The sequence below is a fragment of the Fistularia commersonii genome, chromosome 15 (genome assembly GCF_037954325.1).
Source record: "Fistularia commersonii isolate RoL2024-O1a breed Wild chromosome 15, RoL_Fcom_v1.0, whole genome shotgun sequence".
Classification (NCBI taxonomy): Eukaryota; Metazoa; Chordata; class Actinopteri; order Syngnathiformes; family Fistulariidae; genus Fistularia; species Fistularia commersonii.
Window position 1 is genome coordinate 9,399,953 of NC_141298.1, and position 17,910 is coordinate 9,417,862.

Genomic DNA, 17,910 nt, shown 5'->3' on the forward strand with positions numbered 1-17,910 from the left:
GCTCCGTCACGGTCGTTATTTATGGGAATTTCTATCTATTATTTACGGGAATTAATGGGCCTTTACTGATTTTTATATAAACCGGACTATGGTTTGTTTATTTCTTTCTGCCTCTCCTGCTCTCCCGTGAGACTGGGTTTGGTTCTGGAGCTCAAGTCACTGTAGTTACTGTATAAAATAAAATAAAGTGAAATAGAATAAAATAAAATTAAATGAGTTGGTGAAAATGTTGAAAAAAAATATGAAAATAACTATAACACCCAGAAAAAAATATAATAGAATTGGATGAATAAATCCCAACAATGTAAGTAGAGATGACTTCTGGTGGAAGTCATTTAGACAGCCAGAAATTAATTTAAAAAAAATTATGCATGTGTAGGAACTTTCTTGAAAATCAATAGGGAATCAGAAATGAATGATACATTTTAAAAAAAGTTGCTGGGATGTCAGTAGGGGAAGTGGCTGTGGCTCAGTCGTCTCTCCAATCGGAAGGTTGCCAGTTCGATCCCAGCTCCTCCTTCGATTGCCAGCTCCTCTTGCGTGCATGCCGAAGTGTCCTTGGGCATGATACAGACACTCAAAATGGCCCAGTTAGCACCTTGCATGGCAGCTCTGCAGCCATCTGCGTGTATAAATGGGTGAATGTCATCCAGTGTAAAGCGCAAGGTGCTGAAAGCGCCATATGAGTGGGGCCCATTCACCATGAACAGGTGCAACAGGTCATTGAAATAATCATTGTAAAGTAGAAAGATGACAATGTCCCACTGAATTACCATCATATTAACATACAGGGTATGTTTTTCCCTGTAAAGAATTTAGACATTACATACAGCGGAGGATGTTGGGTATCTGAAACTGTCAAACGTTTACACAAAATGTGCCACTTCATATTCAGGATACAGACCACCACATCCTGCGTTTGTGAGCATGTACCAAGTCACGTTGTCAGTCCATTCAAAGAACAAGGTGAAGGGATGGGGCGAATGAATTATACTCCAACAACAACAATAATAAGTCATTCTAATTATGTGATGTGTTGTGAGGAGGCTAGAGAGCAAATTCATTCCCAACGGACCCTGCCATTTAATTCAAGTATGCACACTCCTCTGTATTGTATTTCTGATCATCTGGGTCATTTTTTAATATTTAGAAGAGGTTACATGGGCCTATGATGGACTGGCGAATAATTGCTGGACTCCAGTCCCCCAAACCTCATCATGCAACCCTAAGTGCATAATGCAGTACAGATAATTAATTCATTAATCAATTAATTAAATAATAGCAGTAGTAGTCGTACTAATAGTAATAATAATGATGATAATTTTAGTGACTGGAGTCAAGTTGCTGAGAGGCTGATCCGTCTTGTAAACTGAATAACTCAACCAAAAGATTCGCCGAGATCGAAGATTACTGTTTCGCAAATTTATCGCAAAGCAAAGCTAATCTAATCCCAAACTAAACAACAAGCGATCAGAATGTACAAACTGTGATCAATTAAAGTACAGTAACCTCTCTTCCCTGCCAGACAGCAAATGAAACAGGTGAATATAATCAAGTGGAGCAGAGTGCGTCATCCCTACCAATCAATACAAAGAGTAACTAAGACAAAACAAGAATGTAAGCAAGAATTCAATAATCAATATCAGCTCATTATCATCATTATCCCTAAGTCAGTTTATGTCTCTTACAACAATAATAAATAGGCTCACTTGACAGTGTGTGTGTGTATTTTTTATACATGTATCCATACATAAGCTCACACACATACGCCAGCATGTTCAATAACGCCAATTTCAATGCGTGTGTGTGTGTGTGTGTGTGTGTGTGAGAGAGAGAGAGAGAGGGAGAGAGAGTCAATGTCTGTCGACCGCTGTGAAAGATGCAGCACTTTAGGTCTTCTCTCTCCCCAACCGTCCCTTTTTGTCTTCTTTTTTACTCGGAACTTTCCCACATTAAACACTTGGACCATAAAAGGACACAAACATCCGTGACCCACGACTGAATCAGCAGTTTAGCCCGAGGAGGAGCTCGTCCATCCGGCAGGCAGGAGGCTGCCGTCCGCAGACACCGAGCCGAACCGACCCGAGCCGGACCTCCACCTGCTGCCGGTCCAAGCGGGAAACCCGAGCCCAGCACTCCGCCTCTGTTGCCCGGCGGGAGCCCCGCCGCCTCCCGCCGGACTTTTAATGGAGTTTACCGGAAAATAATTAAGTTTTTTTTTGTGTGTGTGTTTATTTCGTTTCGTTAATTTGTTATTTTTTTACGACGCACCGGGACACCGCGTCGTTATTTCAATTAAACCTCCGGGCGTTGCGGTCGCTAACTTTCCCCGGGATGAGTGTGTGGACTAACGGCTCCTCCGCGGACCTGTTCCCGGGGACACAGCCGCCGCTACCGGACTCCAACTGCTCCAACCGCAGCGACGGCTCGCCGCCCCGCGGACACCCCGGCGCCGCACCGCTGGACCTGAGCCGGGCGGTGCCGCTGGGCATGGTGCTGGCCTCCTTCATCATGTTCGCCATCGTGGGTAACATCCTGGTCATCCTGTCGGTGGTTTGTAATCGACACCTGCGCATCCCGACAAACTACTTCATCATCAACCTGGCCATCGCCGACCTGCTGCTGGGAACCACCGTGCTGCCCGTGTCCGCCACGCTGGAGGTCAGTGGACACCGCCCCCCCCCCTCTTCCCGCCCGCCCGGTGCGCCAAGGTGGAGGAATGGAGAGCACGTTAGATTAATTGGAGAAATGAAAAAAAAAGTTATTATTATTGTTATTATTATTATTATTATTGTTGTAATTATATTATTGGCTGCATTATTAAGATAATTCGATAAGGTCTTACTTTATTGATACAGAGTGGGGACATTCAAAACACCGGTATTAGCATACTTGTTAGCATGCTAGCACAATTATAATTAGCATTGTTTTATTATCATTAGCGACAAGCGTTATTGTTATTATTTTGGTAATTCCCCGAGAAAATCCGAGGCATTTTTAACTTAAAAGCGTCAAGTAAGTACCTCTAAATGTTAACAAAAATTAAGTGTGAAAACAGTCAAAAACAACTAGAAAGTGAAAATGTCTGCTTGATAAAGTAGGGTGAGTTTCTGTAACCAAAATTTTAAGTTGATTAAATATTGACAGAACAGTAATAAGATGTCTAAATATGACAAGAAAGGCTGACTCTTAAGAGGTAAAACTTGTATCTGGAAAAAAAAAACAAAATAAGAAACTGATATCAAACCAGATAGAGATCAAATTCAATAAAACAAAATCTAATTATGAATATCATGAAATCATCCAAATATCAGTTCCTCTGATCAAAAAATTACACGGAAATCAGTGCGAAAATACTTAAATGTAAAAAATATATAAATATAAATCACAACAAAAAATTGGCTAAAGAAGAGTCTATATTAAGAAAAAAAATGCACATCAAAATATTTTAAAATGAACCAGATTTTTAGATGAATACCAATAAATTTCCCCCAGAATTTTAAGGAGGTTTCCAGAAAATCTACATGAAATTTGCATAAACCATTTCTAGAATAAAATTGAAGCTATTGAAATAAGTCATGAAAAATAATTCAACTGTTTCAAAACAAATTAAACTTCAAAAACATCATAGAAAAAATAAGAATAAGAACAACGCATTAATTTAAATATCAAAGGAGAGTATTGCCTATTATCATATTTGGCTCAGTGTTGCTGAGCCACATATGATAATTGCTTGTTGCTTGTTCATTGGTGGTGGCAGCTCGGACGCTGCATTGCAGTTTTGTTTTCTTATGTTTTCCCCAAATCAATCAAAAAACACTTGATCCCGGAAGTGACAAATGGCTGCATCTCAAACCCAAAAGTGCCCCTAAATTATCTACGGGGCGACGCGTAAATGTTTGCAACATAAACGGAAAAAGTTACATTATTGCATTGCATTAATTAAAAAAAAAAAACTCTAAATTAAAAACAAGTGGGGAAATCACCTGTGGGTGAATTTATGACTGACTTATTAATTATTATTATACTGTTATTACTCCCACCAAGCACTCTGAACCTTGAAGGCATAATTTTCATCCAAGAATAAAAAAGAGGGCAGGGGGGACAGAGCCTGATAACTGCAATCACTGACTTCATAATTTAATTTTTTTTTTTTACTTAACTGCTGTTTGAGAGAGTAGTTCAATCAGCAAAGCTACCGCAGTGCCTCATCCCACAGGAGCATCGGTTAATGGTTCATTGTCATACCGAATGGGGGTTGGGGATAGAGAAGGGAGGATCGAGTCTTCAAATTACCTGACACCCACTCTGCCTGCTGAGCCAAGCCTCCCCTCAGCATTTAAGTCATTTATTAGGAAGAAAAGAAAAAGGCGTAAATACATTTTCTGCAGATGATCAATAACACCGGAGGCGAACAAAGTGCTTTCTTTCTGTCCAGGGTAATAGCACAACTGTACTCTTGGTATTAATAGAGAAGAAGCTACAAAGAACTGGAGGTGTGTCTGACTTCATCGACTTTTGAGCCGCATTGAAGTTTCAGAGATTATCTTACCCACGATTCCCCGGAAGCTGTGTTCAGAGGGAATGAAACAAGTTGGTTTTCGGATGCCATTTCCCTCCTTCCCCACCGAGCAACATAAATTGCTCAGACACTCCCACGGTGTTGAGAGGCGCAATATCGACGGGAGTGTTCTTCCCTGTTCTGCTGCCGAAGAGCTGTACACTCACTCGTGACGGTAGCTTGCCTCGACTTTGGACGATGCTGAAAACATACACATGCACTTAGCCCCCAACCCCCCCGAACAAAACAAAAAAACAAAACAAAAAAAAACAAAAAAAAAAAAATATATATATATATATATATATATATATATATATATATATATATATATATGGTTCTGAGATGGCTATTTGGTTGAGTGGTCACTTCTGACTTCTGACTACTGGTACAATACTTTGGATCTTCGCTGACTGAATTGCACTTTTTGTGAGTCGCTTTGGATAAAAGCGTCTGCCAAATGAGCGTAATGAAAAAAATATGTAATGGACGATTATAAAAACCAATGGGTTGTTAATGCTACTACCTCACAAGGTCCCTGATTCTACACCGGCAAGGGGAGTTGGGGCTTTCTTTGTGGAGTCTCCATGTTCACCCCTGTGTCTGCATGGGTTTCCTCCGGGTTCCTCGAACAGTCCAAAATCAGGAATATAGGCTTCAGCATCCCTGAGTGCAGGATAAGTGGTTTAGGTAATAAATGAATGAATGGAAAAGAAACCAAAGGGTGAATGTGGGGTGGTGTACTTTAGGAGGGGTGAGGGGCCAGACCCCATCTCTATATTTGGGTTTGCAGAAAAACAGCAATTGCGGATCCACTCACTGAATGTATCTCCCCTTCAGCCTCTCTTTTTCCTGATTCGCTGCAGGTTCTGGGTTACTGGGTCTTTGGTCGGATCTTCTGCGACATTTGGGCGGCGGTGGACGTCCTTTGCTGCACGGCGTCCATCATGTCACTCTGCGTCATTTCCATTGATCGCTACATTGGTGTGCGCTACCCGCTGCAGTACCCGATGATCGTCACTGAGAGGCGGGCCCTGCTCGCCATGCTGGGTGTGTGGATCCTCGCCATCGTGATCTCCATCGGACCCCTGCTCGGCTGGAAGCAGCCGCCCTCACAGGTGCATCCACATCTGACATCCCTCAGAAACTTCCATCCAAACAGGAAAAAGTGCTCATGTAGTTTTACAGTTTCAGAGATATTTCGTCAAAATATGACACAGACATATATATATTTTTACTGGGTATGTGGGAAAATGATTTCTGTTTAATATTCAAACAGAGCCTGGTATCCAGATTATTGTACATGTGTAGAATTTAAATTAAGAATACCCCAATGCGTTGGGACAATTGCGCGGCGGTTAGTGCTTCGGCCTCACGGCGAAAAGGTGGATGGCTTGATTCCCGCCCTCAGTCCAAAAACATGCAGAGGTTCTTGTTAATATTCAGAAATTCCCCATAGGTCATTGGAACTGAAGAAGCCTCTCAAATGAGGGGTGAAACGTCTTTAAGTGAAAAAAATCAAGTCCAGAAGAATTCACCATGACCTGCATGACTGAGAACCTCCACAGACATGCACAGATTCATTGGAGACCATGACTCATTCATCTGTGAATGATGGAGCGAATGGATATATGTGTCCGTGACCTGTGAATGGCTGAATGTTTGTGTGTAAATAAGAGTGAACGGTTGTATGTCTCCGTATAACGCGAATGAGCGAGTGAATGGTTAGCTCTCTCAACATGTGAATGGTATATCGCCTTATGACACGTGAAAGGTTGAATGTTTATATCACGTGTCCGTGACAGAGTCTCCTTATGACACATGAATGACAGTGAAGGGATGAATATCTATACGACATCTGAATGACAGTCTCCATATGATGCGTAAGTGACTGAGTGAGCGGTTGTATTTCTTTTTGTGACGAGTGAATGAGTGATTGTATGTCTATATCATGAATGAGTGAGTGAGTTAGCGGTTGTACTTCTATATATGATGGGTGAGTGAATGAATGAGTGAGTGGTTGTATGTCTCTATATAATGAGTATGTGAGTGAGTGAGCGCTTTCACATCTATTTATGATGAGTGAGTGAGCGAGCAAGTGTAAAGTTGTAAAGTGTGTGTGTGAGTGGTTGTGTGCCACTATAAGTGGCCCTGTAATCGACTGGTGACGGGTCCAGAATGAACCCTGCATCTCTCCGAATGAAAGCTCGGAGTGCAGATGAGGTGTGGAAGATAATGAATGAATGAATGAATGAATGAATGAATAACCCAAATGCCAAACGAATAAACGAGATGCCCCAAACTGGGAAAAAAAAACCCATCACATCTCATTATGCGCCGACGGAGGGGCTCGAGTTGTGCGTTATGTTTCTGTTTGCCTGAGGGTTCAACTGGAAAAGGACCCGCTCCAGTTCATGGTAGTGATACAGTTCTTACACTGCAACGTCAGCGGGCAATAAATCTCCCGTTGGACATTTCAGAAGCGTGACTGGATGTGTCGAGGCTGTCCTCTAGTGGACAGAAGATACACAAGCCTGCAATTACGGGACCTTAATTGTGAGTTTCACAAAAATCAGTTTATATTCTGTGGAAAAATAAAGATGGAGGATGATTGACAGCTTTGTAAACACAACAGGAGCGGCTCTTCACGCTCATCTGGTTCGTTCATATTCATGTGTTTCGGAGAGCAGGTGGTTTTTAATGAGCACGCTTGCAGTCGGAGGGTTTTTCAGAGCCAGTCGGAAAGAAAAGACCAAACAAATCTCCATCGCCACGTTTCGGTGGCGCGCTTCTCTCCTGCGGGGTCGGAGTCAGACGCGGCGGAAGGCGAGGCATGAAAGGGATGAAAGGCTTTGCGTATCAGCTCCAGGTGGCGGAGGAGGCATGGGAGGTGAAGGCTGAGTGGCGTTTCTCCATCAGGTCAGGTTTACAGGTCCTCTTCTATTTTTTTCTTTCTTTTATTCACTCCCGCCTGCTGACTCGTCTCCTAATTAATTCACAGTCAGCTCCCCTCTTTGAGGCTTTCACCCTCCCCATCCTTCTCCGACTGCCCCCACAACAACAACAAAATCCATCATCCCTCCTCCGCTGAACTTAACAGCTGGCGCGGTGCAGTCGGGAAGGTAATGCTTTCCTGGCAACACCGGACGTGTCCATCAGCCTGCCAGGCGCGGGGAGGCAATTTGTCTTTTTGGCAGAGTGAGATTCCAGAGCCGCCGCCTTTCGGCGAGGCTCTCCACCCACCATTATGATTTTGGGGGTTGGGATACCCGCTCCGTGAAACTTTGGGTATGAGGTTTACCAGCTGATGTAAAAACCAAGAGTAACTTTCATGGTAGCGTGGCGCAGTGGTTAGCATTTCTGCCACACGGTAAGAAGGTCCCAAGTTCTATTCTGGAGGCTCTGGAGTCTTTATGGTCTTTCTTTGTCTGTGCGGGGTTCCTCAGGTTTCCTCGCACAGTCCCAAAAAGAAAATAAGACATGTGGATGAGAGGGTGAATGTTTGTTTACATGATGTGAATGAGAGAATGAGTGGTTGTTCTCTATATGACATGCATGAGAGGTTAATGGTTGTATGTCTCTTATGTGTGGTATAGATGGTAAATGGATCAGGGTGATCTGCCTCTTGCCCAATGACATGCAGGATCGGCTCAGCCTCTCCAATGACCCTGAGCTCACGATAAGCATTGTAGGTAATTAATGAATGGACTTTGGAACTATGTAAATAATAGTATAGTATAGTGATACTAAATACTGGGATTCACAGTCTATCGTTTTTATCATAGGTACTCTTCAACTGTGAGTGATGGAATCTAAAACAAAAATTCAGAAAAACACATTGTATGATTTTTAAGTAATTCATTTGCGTATTATTGCACAAGTAGTTGATCACCTACCAACCAGTAAGAATTGTGGCTCTAACAGACCTATTGGTTTTTCTTAAAGAAGCCGTCTTGCTCCAACTCATTAGCTGTATTAACTGCAACATTTTGAACTCCTTACCTGTATAAAAGACACCTGTACACACACTCAATCAAACAAACTCCAACCTTTTCACAATGGAGAACACCAGAGAGCTGTGCACGGACTGTGTATCAGGGATAAAATTGTAGAGCTGCACAAGGCTGGGATGGACTATAGAACAATAGGCAAGCAGCTTGGTGACCAGGCAACAACTGTCGGCACAATTATTAGAAAATGGAGGAGCACGAACAATCTCCCTCGGTCTGGGGCTCCGTGGGAGATCTCATCTCGTGATGCGTCAGTGATGGTGAGGAAGGTGAGGGATCGTCCCAGATACACGGCTGGACTCGGTCAATGACCTGAAGAGAGCTGAGACCACAGCTTGAAGAAAGCCATTAGTAACACACAACGCCGTCATGGATAAAAATCCTACAGCGCGCGCAAGCTCCCCCTGCTCAAGCCAGCACATGTTCGGGCCCGTCTAATGTTTGCCAATGACTATCGGGATGATCCAGAGGAGGAATGGAAGGAGGTCATGTGGTCGGATGAGACAAAAATAGAGCTTTTTGGTCTAAACTCCACTGGCCGTATTTGAAAGAAGAAGAAGGATGAGTACAACTTCCCAACACCATCCCAACAGTGAAACATGGAGGTGGAAGCATCAATCTTTGGGGATGCTTTTCTGCAAAGGGGACAGGACGACTGCACCGTATTGAGGGAAGAATGGATGAGGCCTTGTATCGCAGGATCTCGGCCAACAGCCTCCTTCCCTCGGTAAGAGCCGAAACACACAGCCAGGGCAACTAAGGAGCGGCTCCATAAGAAGCATCTCAAGCTCCTAGAGTAGCCTCGCCAGTCTCCAGACCTGAACCTATTAGGAAATCTTTGGAGGGAGCCAAAAGTCCTTATTGCCCAGCGACTGCCCCTAAACTTGAAGGATCTAGAGAAGATCTGTATGGAGGAGTTGGCCAACATCCCTGCTGCAGTGTGTGCAAACATGCTTAAGAGCTACAGGAAGCATCTGATCTCTGTAATTGCCAACAATGGTTTCTGTACCAAATATTAAGTTCTGTTTTTCTAATGTATCAAATACTAAAAAGCAAATTAACTAAAAATCGTACAATGTGTTTTTCTGGATTTTTGTTTTAGATTCCATCACTCACAGTGGAAATGTACCTATGATAAAAACGACCAACATCTACATGCTTTGCAAGTGGGAAGAGCTGAAAAATCAGCAGTGTATCAAATACTTGCTCTCCCCACTGTATAAGCAACACGTGTCTGTAAGCCACAGGTCTACATGTGATAACATGAGATATTTACACAGAGAGATGTTACACAGAAATATTTTTTTAAACTTAATTAAATATATACATGTAACAATCTGCAAATACGTATTTGAAATGCTTTTCTTCTGAACAATGCCTGTAACATGGCTGATGAAAAAGATTGTTAATAAACAACAGAAGGAAAAGTCCATCCATCCATCCATCCATACATTCATTTTCTATCCCCGTTTTGTCCTACTCCAGCTGATCGCTATCTTCGTGTTCCTCCCGCGCACTAAAAACATTTGTCGTCTTCTTTGGTGTCGGAATTGAGCGGCCTCAGAATTTCTCGGTAATTTCATCGGTGGGATGTGACAAGGCTAAATGTTTTGGCGGCATGAAGCTCGTAAGCCCCCCCCAAATCCAAAAATTAGCCGCATTGTTGTTTAAGCCACGGTGTTCAAAGCGTGTGGAAAAAAGTAGCATCCTATAATCCGGAAATTACGGTAATGCAGGTGAAGCTGCTTCAACAGCATCCAACCCTGAGAGAGGCTGATCATAAATAATGAAAGACGGCTCAGTTCAATGGAACTTAATCAGTGGATGCTTGAAAATAGCTCCAATGACCAAAGGGGAATGGATATCCAGGTTATTTCCCGACCCACTGCAGGTGCACATGTCACGAATAGTTGATTTGTGGTTTTTTTGGCGGGTCAAAGCTGGCATGGCAAGGTGCTCTTTGGCAAGGGTGGAAGAGCTGGAGCGGTACCAGGTCGTTTGGACCCCCGCCCGTCCTTTCTCTGTGAGCAAGCTCAGAGAAAGGACGGAGCTTGATTTTTCCATTTTTATTTTTTACAGAATAGCCTGGGGGGGAGAGTGTTAGGTAGATATGGGGAGACCCGTGAGAGCCCACTGAGCTGGGGCTCTATCTGCTTTTACAGTGGGTTATCTTTGTGATAGTCTTTGGGAGTGTGTGTGTGTGTGTGTGTGTGTGTGTGTATGTGTATGTGTGTGTGCGGGGGTTCATCCCAGGCTGACACATGGCCGACACTGACGCACGACCATCCGGTGTCATGGCAACACAATTCGGATTTGTCATTTAACCCCGTGCACTTTTTAGAACGTGGGCGGAGACAGGAGAATCTGAGAAGAACCTTGGAAGAAATCTGCAGGTTCAGATCTGCAAAATCCAGGCACAAATATCGTCCAACAGCCGGGTTCACTCATGAGATTGTTGACCTTTGAGAGACGGGGTTGCACCGAGCATTGCTTATTAACCAGAAGTAGCATCATGGTTAATTAGCCGATGTGTTTGTTCTTATGTGAAAGGATGAACAAAGCTTTACTTTAGCACGTTGACCTCTGACCCCCTCGCAGGACGACACGGTGTGCCTGATCACGGAGGAGCCTTTCTACGCCCTCTTCTCCTCGCTGGGTTCCTTCTACATCCCGCTGGCCGTCATCCTGGCCATGTACTGCCGCGTCTACGTCGTCGCCAAGCGCACCACGCGCAACCTGGAGGCCGGCGTCATGAGGGAGCGGCAGGAGGACTCCAACGAACTCACACTGAGGATCCACTGCCGTAACCAGCAGATCCACGATCTGTGCTCCAACGCCAAAGGCGGAGGGGGCGGAGCCTCGGCCAGCCGCAGCCCGCTGACTGTCAAACTGCTCAAGTTTTCCCGGGAGAAGAAGGCCGCCAAGACGCTGGGGGTGGTGGTGGGGATGTTCATCCTCTGCTGGCTGCCCTTCTTCCTGGCCCTGCCCATCGGTAGGTGTGCACGAGCAAGTGCTCCATTGTCGTTGGCGTTGCAATGCATTCTGGGTAATGCTGTCTCGACCACCCGTCGACCGCTTTCCGTTGGTGGATGTCTCAGCGGTCAACATCAAACTTGTTCTGGTACAGATTAGCACGATGCGCTATATGCTAAACTAGTAAATCAATCAGACAAGTCAATTTGGCTCATTTGTGTGCAGGTTTTTTCCATCTAAGTGAAGGAGGAGCGTCCCGTTTTCACCCAGTCTGACGCATCCAGGCACCCGGCAAGCGAAAGCTGTGCAGGCAAATTTTGGTATCCCTGGCGGGAATGGAAGTTTATAAATACAGTTTTTTTAAAGGTTTTGAAAGTTGGCAGCACAGTGGCGCTTCTGCTGCAAGAAGGTCCCTGATTGGGTTCTGACAGGATGCCATTCTGTGCAGAGTCTACATCTTCTCCCCGTGTCGGCCTGCTTTTCGTGGGTGATTGAGAAGGCGAATGGTCGTATGACTGTATGACTGTTTAATACGATGTGTTTTCACATGCCAAGATCAATCAGGTTTAGTATGCAAAGATTTAGTGAGCAATGAATTTCATCGCCAACTAGGCAATGAAAACACATTAAGGCGAAAACGTGCTAATAATTGGGAGTGCCTTTACATTAAATACTAAACAAACTCAAAGTATAAATTATGAAAAAAAATGTATTAACAGAAATAGATCAATGTCTGCACGCAACTTTAACATCATTTGATCGGGATTTTATATCATACAATAGTTACACAGGTAATAAACGCGCGCGTGGCCGTTTTCATGAGAAATATGTCGGAAATGTTCCGTTGGGCTGTAAACAAGTTGGGAATGTTTGTGGGATATTATTTATATATATTTTCATCCTACCAACAACGTGTGTTTACGACCTTCAAAAATGGAAAGTATGGGAATATAGATGCCAAATCCCCCCCCCCCCCAAAAAGGGGTGGAGGGTAGAAATGGGAAAAGAGTCCAAACTCCTCATCTCTTCTCTAAATTTGGTGCAAAAGCCCCTGAACGCCTTGCCAACCTACTATGGAGTTAATATCCAGCAGGGAGTCGTTATCCGTCATATCTGTTTTATTACTGGATCCCGAATCAGGACTTTTAATGTTAATCTTCGGCTCCCTCGTGCCTGCGAAACATTCAAACAGATAATAAGTCAGGAGCATCTGCCAGAGGCTCGGACACCACGGGGAGCAGGCGTGAATGTTGGCTCGCCGTCCATAAGCCGGGTGAGAAAAAAAACGAATTGAACTGGCGTATAACCTTGTTATAACCCCACAAAATATAGTAATTACACACCAGTTTCAAGACCAACAGTAGAAATCACAGCTTAAATGAACTCGGGTAGTGGCAGTGAGCAAAGCCAACATTTTATCCCTTCATTTTTGTGCCTGCCGGGCACAGTGGCACCAGACATTCCCGGCGGGTGATCTCACAGAATTCTGCCGGGCTCCTCCGGGCGGAGGGCTCTGGGCAGAATCGTGTTTGGTTTGTAAATACTGCGAGGGGCCACGTCCGTGCCAGCGTGCCGCAAAAAACGGAAAAGGGAAAAAAGGAAGGAGGCCGGATTCGGCTTTTGCTGGGGATCGCCGTTCCAGCTCAAACCGGCTTATCGGGTCTGAACGCTTAAGAAAACACCGCCTTATCTTGATCAACTCAACAGGCTTATTTGGCGGGTTAGATACACTGATATTAATCCTCCTGGGACGCCGTCGCAGATCCGTCTTTATTAAATCTAAGGATCGATGTCCAAGTATCTCAACTTCTTCAGAGACACTTGATGTCTTAACCCAACAAATAACTCAACGTCCAAATTTGGAGTTCATACTCAACGTCCAAACTCTCAGAGCAAAGTTGACACTCGGACCAAACACAAGACTAGACCCAAAGTTTCTAACTACTAACCATTCAAAACGCTCTTCAATATTATATGCTTTGTTCAAGATCGGACTATTTAACCCTCATATTATGTTAAGGGTCAATTTCACCCATTGACCCAATGGGTCAAATTGACCCTTAACATAATATGAGGGTTAAGATACATTAGGGTATCTCGTTTGTTGGCCTGACGATGTGATTCTGTGTGTATCATCCCACCCTGGTCTTCAGCTCTGGCTGGTAAGGTTCTACAGCAGGATGGGAAGCAACCAGGATAAGAATCAGCACCTTCTGACCTGAGGCCGTGGTCCTCAGATGGGGAAAGAGGATGAGATCCTGCTCCCAGTAGAGGAGTGCAAGTGTTTTAGCTCTTGTTCACGAGCAAGATCAGTGCAGCGATGTGGACTCTGCATCAAGCGCTGATCTGAAAGGAGAAGATCTCAACTCTGGTTGGGAGCTTTCGGGGGGTGACCATAAGAAACAGATCCTGGATACAAGCGGTCAAAATGAGTTTCCTCCTCAGCTGTCCCGGCTGTCCCTTGAAGACAGGGTGAGGAGTTTGGTGACCAGGAGGAGCTCAGAGCAGAAACCCACCCTCCTGGACAGCTCTTCCTGGTGAGATATTCCAGGCCTGTCCCACCAGGGAAAGACCTGAACATACTGGGGGTACTCTGTCTCTTGGCTGGCCTGGGAACGTAGCGGGGATTCCCTCCGGAGGGGCTGGAGGAAGCGAACCGAGGAAGGGGAAGGTCTGCCTGCTCGGGCTGCTGCCTCCAATTAGCAGCAGAGGATGAATGGGTGGATGGACAGATCGACGGATGAATGGTTGGATCAGTTGATGGATGTCAATGGATGGATGGAAGGTAGCTAATACACAGTCAAAACAGCCTTTGGATGGATGGATGGAGGGATGGATGGACAGAAAAGTACGCAAAGATAGCTCACGATTAGTCAAACAATAGCCTTTTAGAAGTATGGATGGATGGAAACCCAGTGCTTCGAGGAGGGCCAGACAGTTCTGGATCCAGAAAGTTCTCTGCGATCCTTGTGGACCCTGGCCGGCCGACACCTTGGGGGTTTTGCTTGCTGATGTGAGTCTGACTGCGTCTAACTGCTTGTGTCACTCCTCCGACTAAAATGTCCTTTTAAGCGGTGGAAATGACATTTCTGTTTGAAGCGTGGGTGGCAAAAGTACATTTTAGATGCGGTTCAGCGCCGTGGTTGTAACCGTGCACCTCGGCGTCAGCTGGATTTTGATTATGTTGGACCCGGGGGTGGGAAGCGTTGTGCGTGTGGTGGCACACACACACATGTCAGACTCCAGGAAAAAAAAAAAGATTACTCTGCCGTATTCCAAGCGTGATTGTTTCACGGCCGGACCGAGCGGCTCCGTCATCGAACTGACCCCATGCCAGGTTTACAAGCGGCAGAGTGATGCGGCGTTTCCCCTTTCTGCTGAGTCACCACCTGCACTGCAGCTCCGGTGGACGGACGCTCGACCCCGCCGACGGTTAATCTGAAAGGGAGGGGGGGTTTTTGGGGCGGCATGCAAATTGATAGAGCTGCAGAGAAGGGAATTTGAAAACGATTTCCAGGGAAAAGACGCTGAGCGAAGAGTCACGTCTGGGACCGCGTGAATTGGAGTGGTCGGGAGGGCGACGAGAAGGGCCTTTCTGTGCTGAGTCAGCGCAGAGTTTTCGGGTTCCTCCCTAAAATCACCCACAGATTCACATGAATAATTGCGAATGTGAGAGAATGAATGGTTGCATGTCTCTGTATGATGTGAATGAGTGAGTGAGTTGTAAAGAATGTCTCCATATGAGGCCCTGTGACCCAGCCTCCCGCCCAATGACAGCTGGGATAGGCTTCATTTCCAACTTTAGAAGCTCCTTTTTTTTAAAAAAAAAAAAAATCAATCAGGTGTTTTTGAAAAGGACGGTCAAATATAGGCAGAAACAACAGCCTCAGGCGCAGGATGGCCTTACAAGTCCACGCTCGGGGAGAAATAATCCCAAGTGCAGGAACTTTCTTATCCGAAAGACATCAGAACCTAAATCCAGTAAATCCCCCCCTGCACCAAACAATTTTTTTTTGCCGACCCCCAGAATCCTGGTGGGGTCATTGGAAATCCTCAGAACATCTTCTGAGGCTGGCGTCCAATCAAATATCGTCTTCTCGGCTTTCACGCTGGACCGCAATCCATGTCATTCTGCTGTCACTGATGCCCACCGCCATGTCTGCTTGTATTCACCCATTCATTCATTAGCTATACCGCATGTCCTATACTCAAGGTCCCCGGGCAAAATATTTATCTTTTAAAGTTCAATTACGCTGTTCTAGCTGTTGAAGGATTATTTGTATCTAGATATTTTAAGAGGGGCTGCTGGAAGGAGGTGAAGGGGTGGTAAATACTGCCCCCTGGTGGTCAATATGACCCGCATCCTTTACCTCAGAAGCATAACAATAATAATAATACTAATATATAGCAGTAATAATGATCACTTTTTAATTCCTCTTCCTTCAGCCGAAGGGAATATTCAAATCTTTGTACTTTTTAAGACCTTAAAACATTGTATTTCTTATTCTCCCTCCTTCCTACTATTATCTATTATTGTAATGTTTTGCTTGAAACTCTGGCACAACAATTTCCTTCGGGATAAATAAAGTTGTTCTTATCTTATCTTATCTTATCTTATCTTATCTTATCACGATCTTCTTCTTCTTCTCCTTTTGGCTTTCCCCTTCAGCGAATCAACCTTCTCCATCTCACCCTATTCTGTGTATCCTCCTTTCTCACTACCTTCATAACCAAATAATAATGATCGTGATGATGGTGATAAAATATATAAAATATAATAATAATAATACTAGCAGTAGTATGGTGGTATGGTTTCCTCCTCCATCCCTCCCGTCACGTTTGCCATGTCTCTCCAGGTTCCTTCAACAGCAGCCTGCGACCTCCGGACACCTTCTTCAAGGTCATCTTCTGGCTGGGCTACTTCAACAGCTGCCTGAACCCCATCATCTACCCCTGCTACAGCCGCGAGTTCAAACAGGTAATATACCCGCCCTAAATATTGCAGAAAAATTGTTTTAATAAAGCTCTGTGGACGAAGCGCCCCTTTGGTGTCCTCGCCAGGCCTTCATTCAGATCCTGCGCTGCCGCTGGAGGCGGCGCCGTCAGGGCTGGCACTACAACCACCGCAGCCACCAGAGCTCCAACAACTCCTCCTTCCTGAACGGCAGCCAGCAGACGCTGTCGTCCATCAGCCCCAGCCCACGTTGTGTCACCTCCAGGCTGCGCCCGCCGAGCTGGTCCTCCAACACCGGCCGGCACCTTCTCCCCGGTCTGGAGGGGCAGCCGCGTCCGGTGTCGCCGCTCACCCAGGGCGCCAGGTTGGCGGCGGCGGCGGCGGATGAGTCGAGGTCGCAATTTAAACAGAAAGCGAACCCTGGCGGGTATCGGGGGTAGGGGAGCAGAGGCCGCCCCCGGCGGACGCTGTTGGGACGGGAAACACGAACCCGGCGCCGCCTTCTTCCCCTTCCAGCCGCAGGAGCTCTCCGGAAAAGCCAGGCCGCTCGGGAAACTCCACATCATGTGATGTATCGGGTTTCTCTCTCAGCGCGTGAATGAACGACAACAGATTGCGAGGAAGACGGCAGAAGGAAAACGGGAAATAACTCTTGATGTTCATTCATTCATCATCCATACAGCTCATCCTCCACTGAGGGTGCCGAGCGCGGCTGTCACTGGGCAAGAGGCGCGTTTCGCCCCGGGCCATTCGATCAAAAGGCCGCTTATAGAGACGTACAACCATTCACCTCTCATTCGCGTATCAAAGGCATACGACCAGTCTCTCATTGACACGCCATACACACCGGCGACCATTCGCTCTCCCATTCGCGACTCATAAAATGCAACCATTCACCCTCTCTTTCACACATCTGTGCAATTTATCGTCTCCGACGAGCCCCCCGCATGTGTTTGGACTGCGGAAGGAAGCCGGAGGAGAACATGGAAGCTGCTCGCAGATCGCCCCCCCCAACCCGGTCGGAGTTGAACCGGGGACCCGGAGGCGCTAAGTCACTGCGCCGTCGTCCTCGCTAAGCAATGGCCGTTTGTCGCAGCTCGTGCATGTGGAATGATGTTTTTAATATGACATTATTGTCTTTTTAAAAGGGAGTTTCAGGCGACCCCGAGGCCTGATCGGCCCGAGTGTCGCAGGGTTTTTTTTTTTGTTTCCGAGGCTTGCAGGCCGCCCTTCGGCCACACGATCTCAGAGTGTCATGAGGCGTTAAAGTAGCGGTAAATACTGTTGTGAAAGGAAGTATCGTATCTGTTTGTGAAGTTTTCCATGTCAGTAATTTTTTTTTTAAAGACAAATTGAATGATTTTTAATGATAAAAGTGGCAGAAATACGAACGGCGGCGTTTGGCTTCAACCAAG

At 45.6% G+C, this 17,910-nt stretch overlaps 1 protein-coding gene across 1 annotated transcript; it reads left to right on the forward strand.

Moving 5' to 3' along the window:
* The first annotated feature begins 2,203 nt into the window (after window positions 1-2,203).
* LOC147226411 (alpha-1A adrenergic receptor-like) lies at window positions 2,204-17,363 on the forward strand. Its single transcript, XM_086160366.1, has 5 exons — window positions 2,204-2,661; window positions 5,425-5,676; window positions 11,167-11,560; window positions 16,398-16,519; window positions 16,603-17,363. Exons 1-5 carry the CDS (start codon window positions 2,335-2,337, stop codon window positions 16,933-16,935), a joined length of 1,428 nt encoding a protein of 475 aa, XP_086016492.1. The 5' UTR covers window positions 2,204-2,334; the 3' UTR covers window positions 16,936-17,363.
* Window positions 17,364-17,910: the final 547 nt, after the last annotated feature.

Coding starts and splice junctions, on each gene's coding strand:
- LOC147226411 (XM_086160366.1), top strand. CDS start 2,335: ATGAGTGTGTGGACTAACGGCTCCTCCGCGGACCTGTTCCCGGGGACA. Junction 5,677..11,166: donor GGAAGCAGCCGCCCTCACAG/GTGCATCCACAT, acceptor ACCCCCTCGCAG/GACGACACGGTGTGCCTGAT. Junction 11,561..16,397: donor CTTCCTGGCCCTGCCCATCG/GTAGGTGTGCAC, acceptor ATGTCTCTCCAG/GTTCCTTCAACAGCAGCCTG.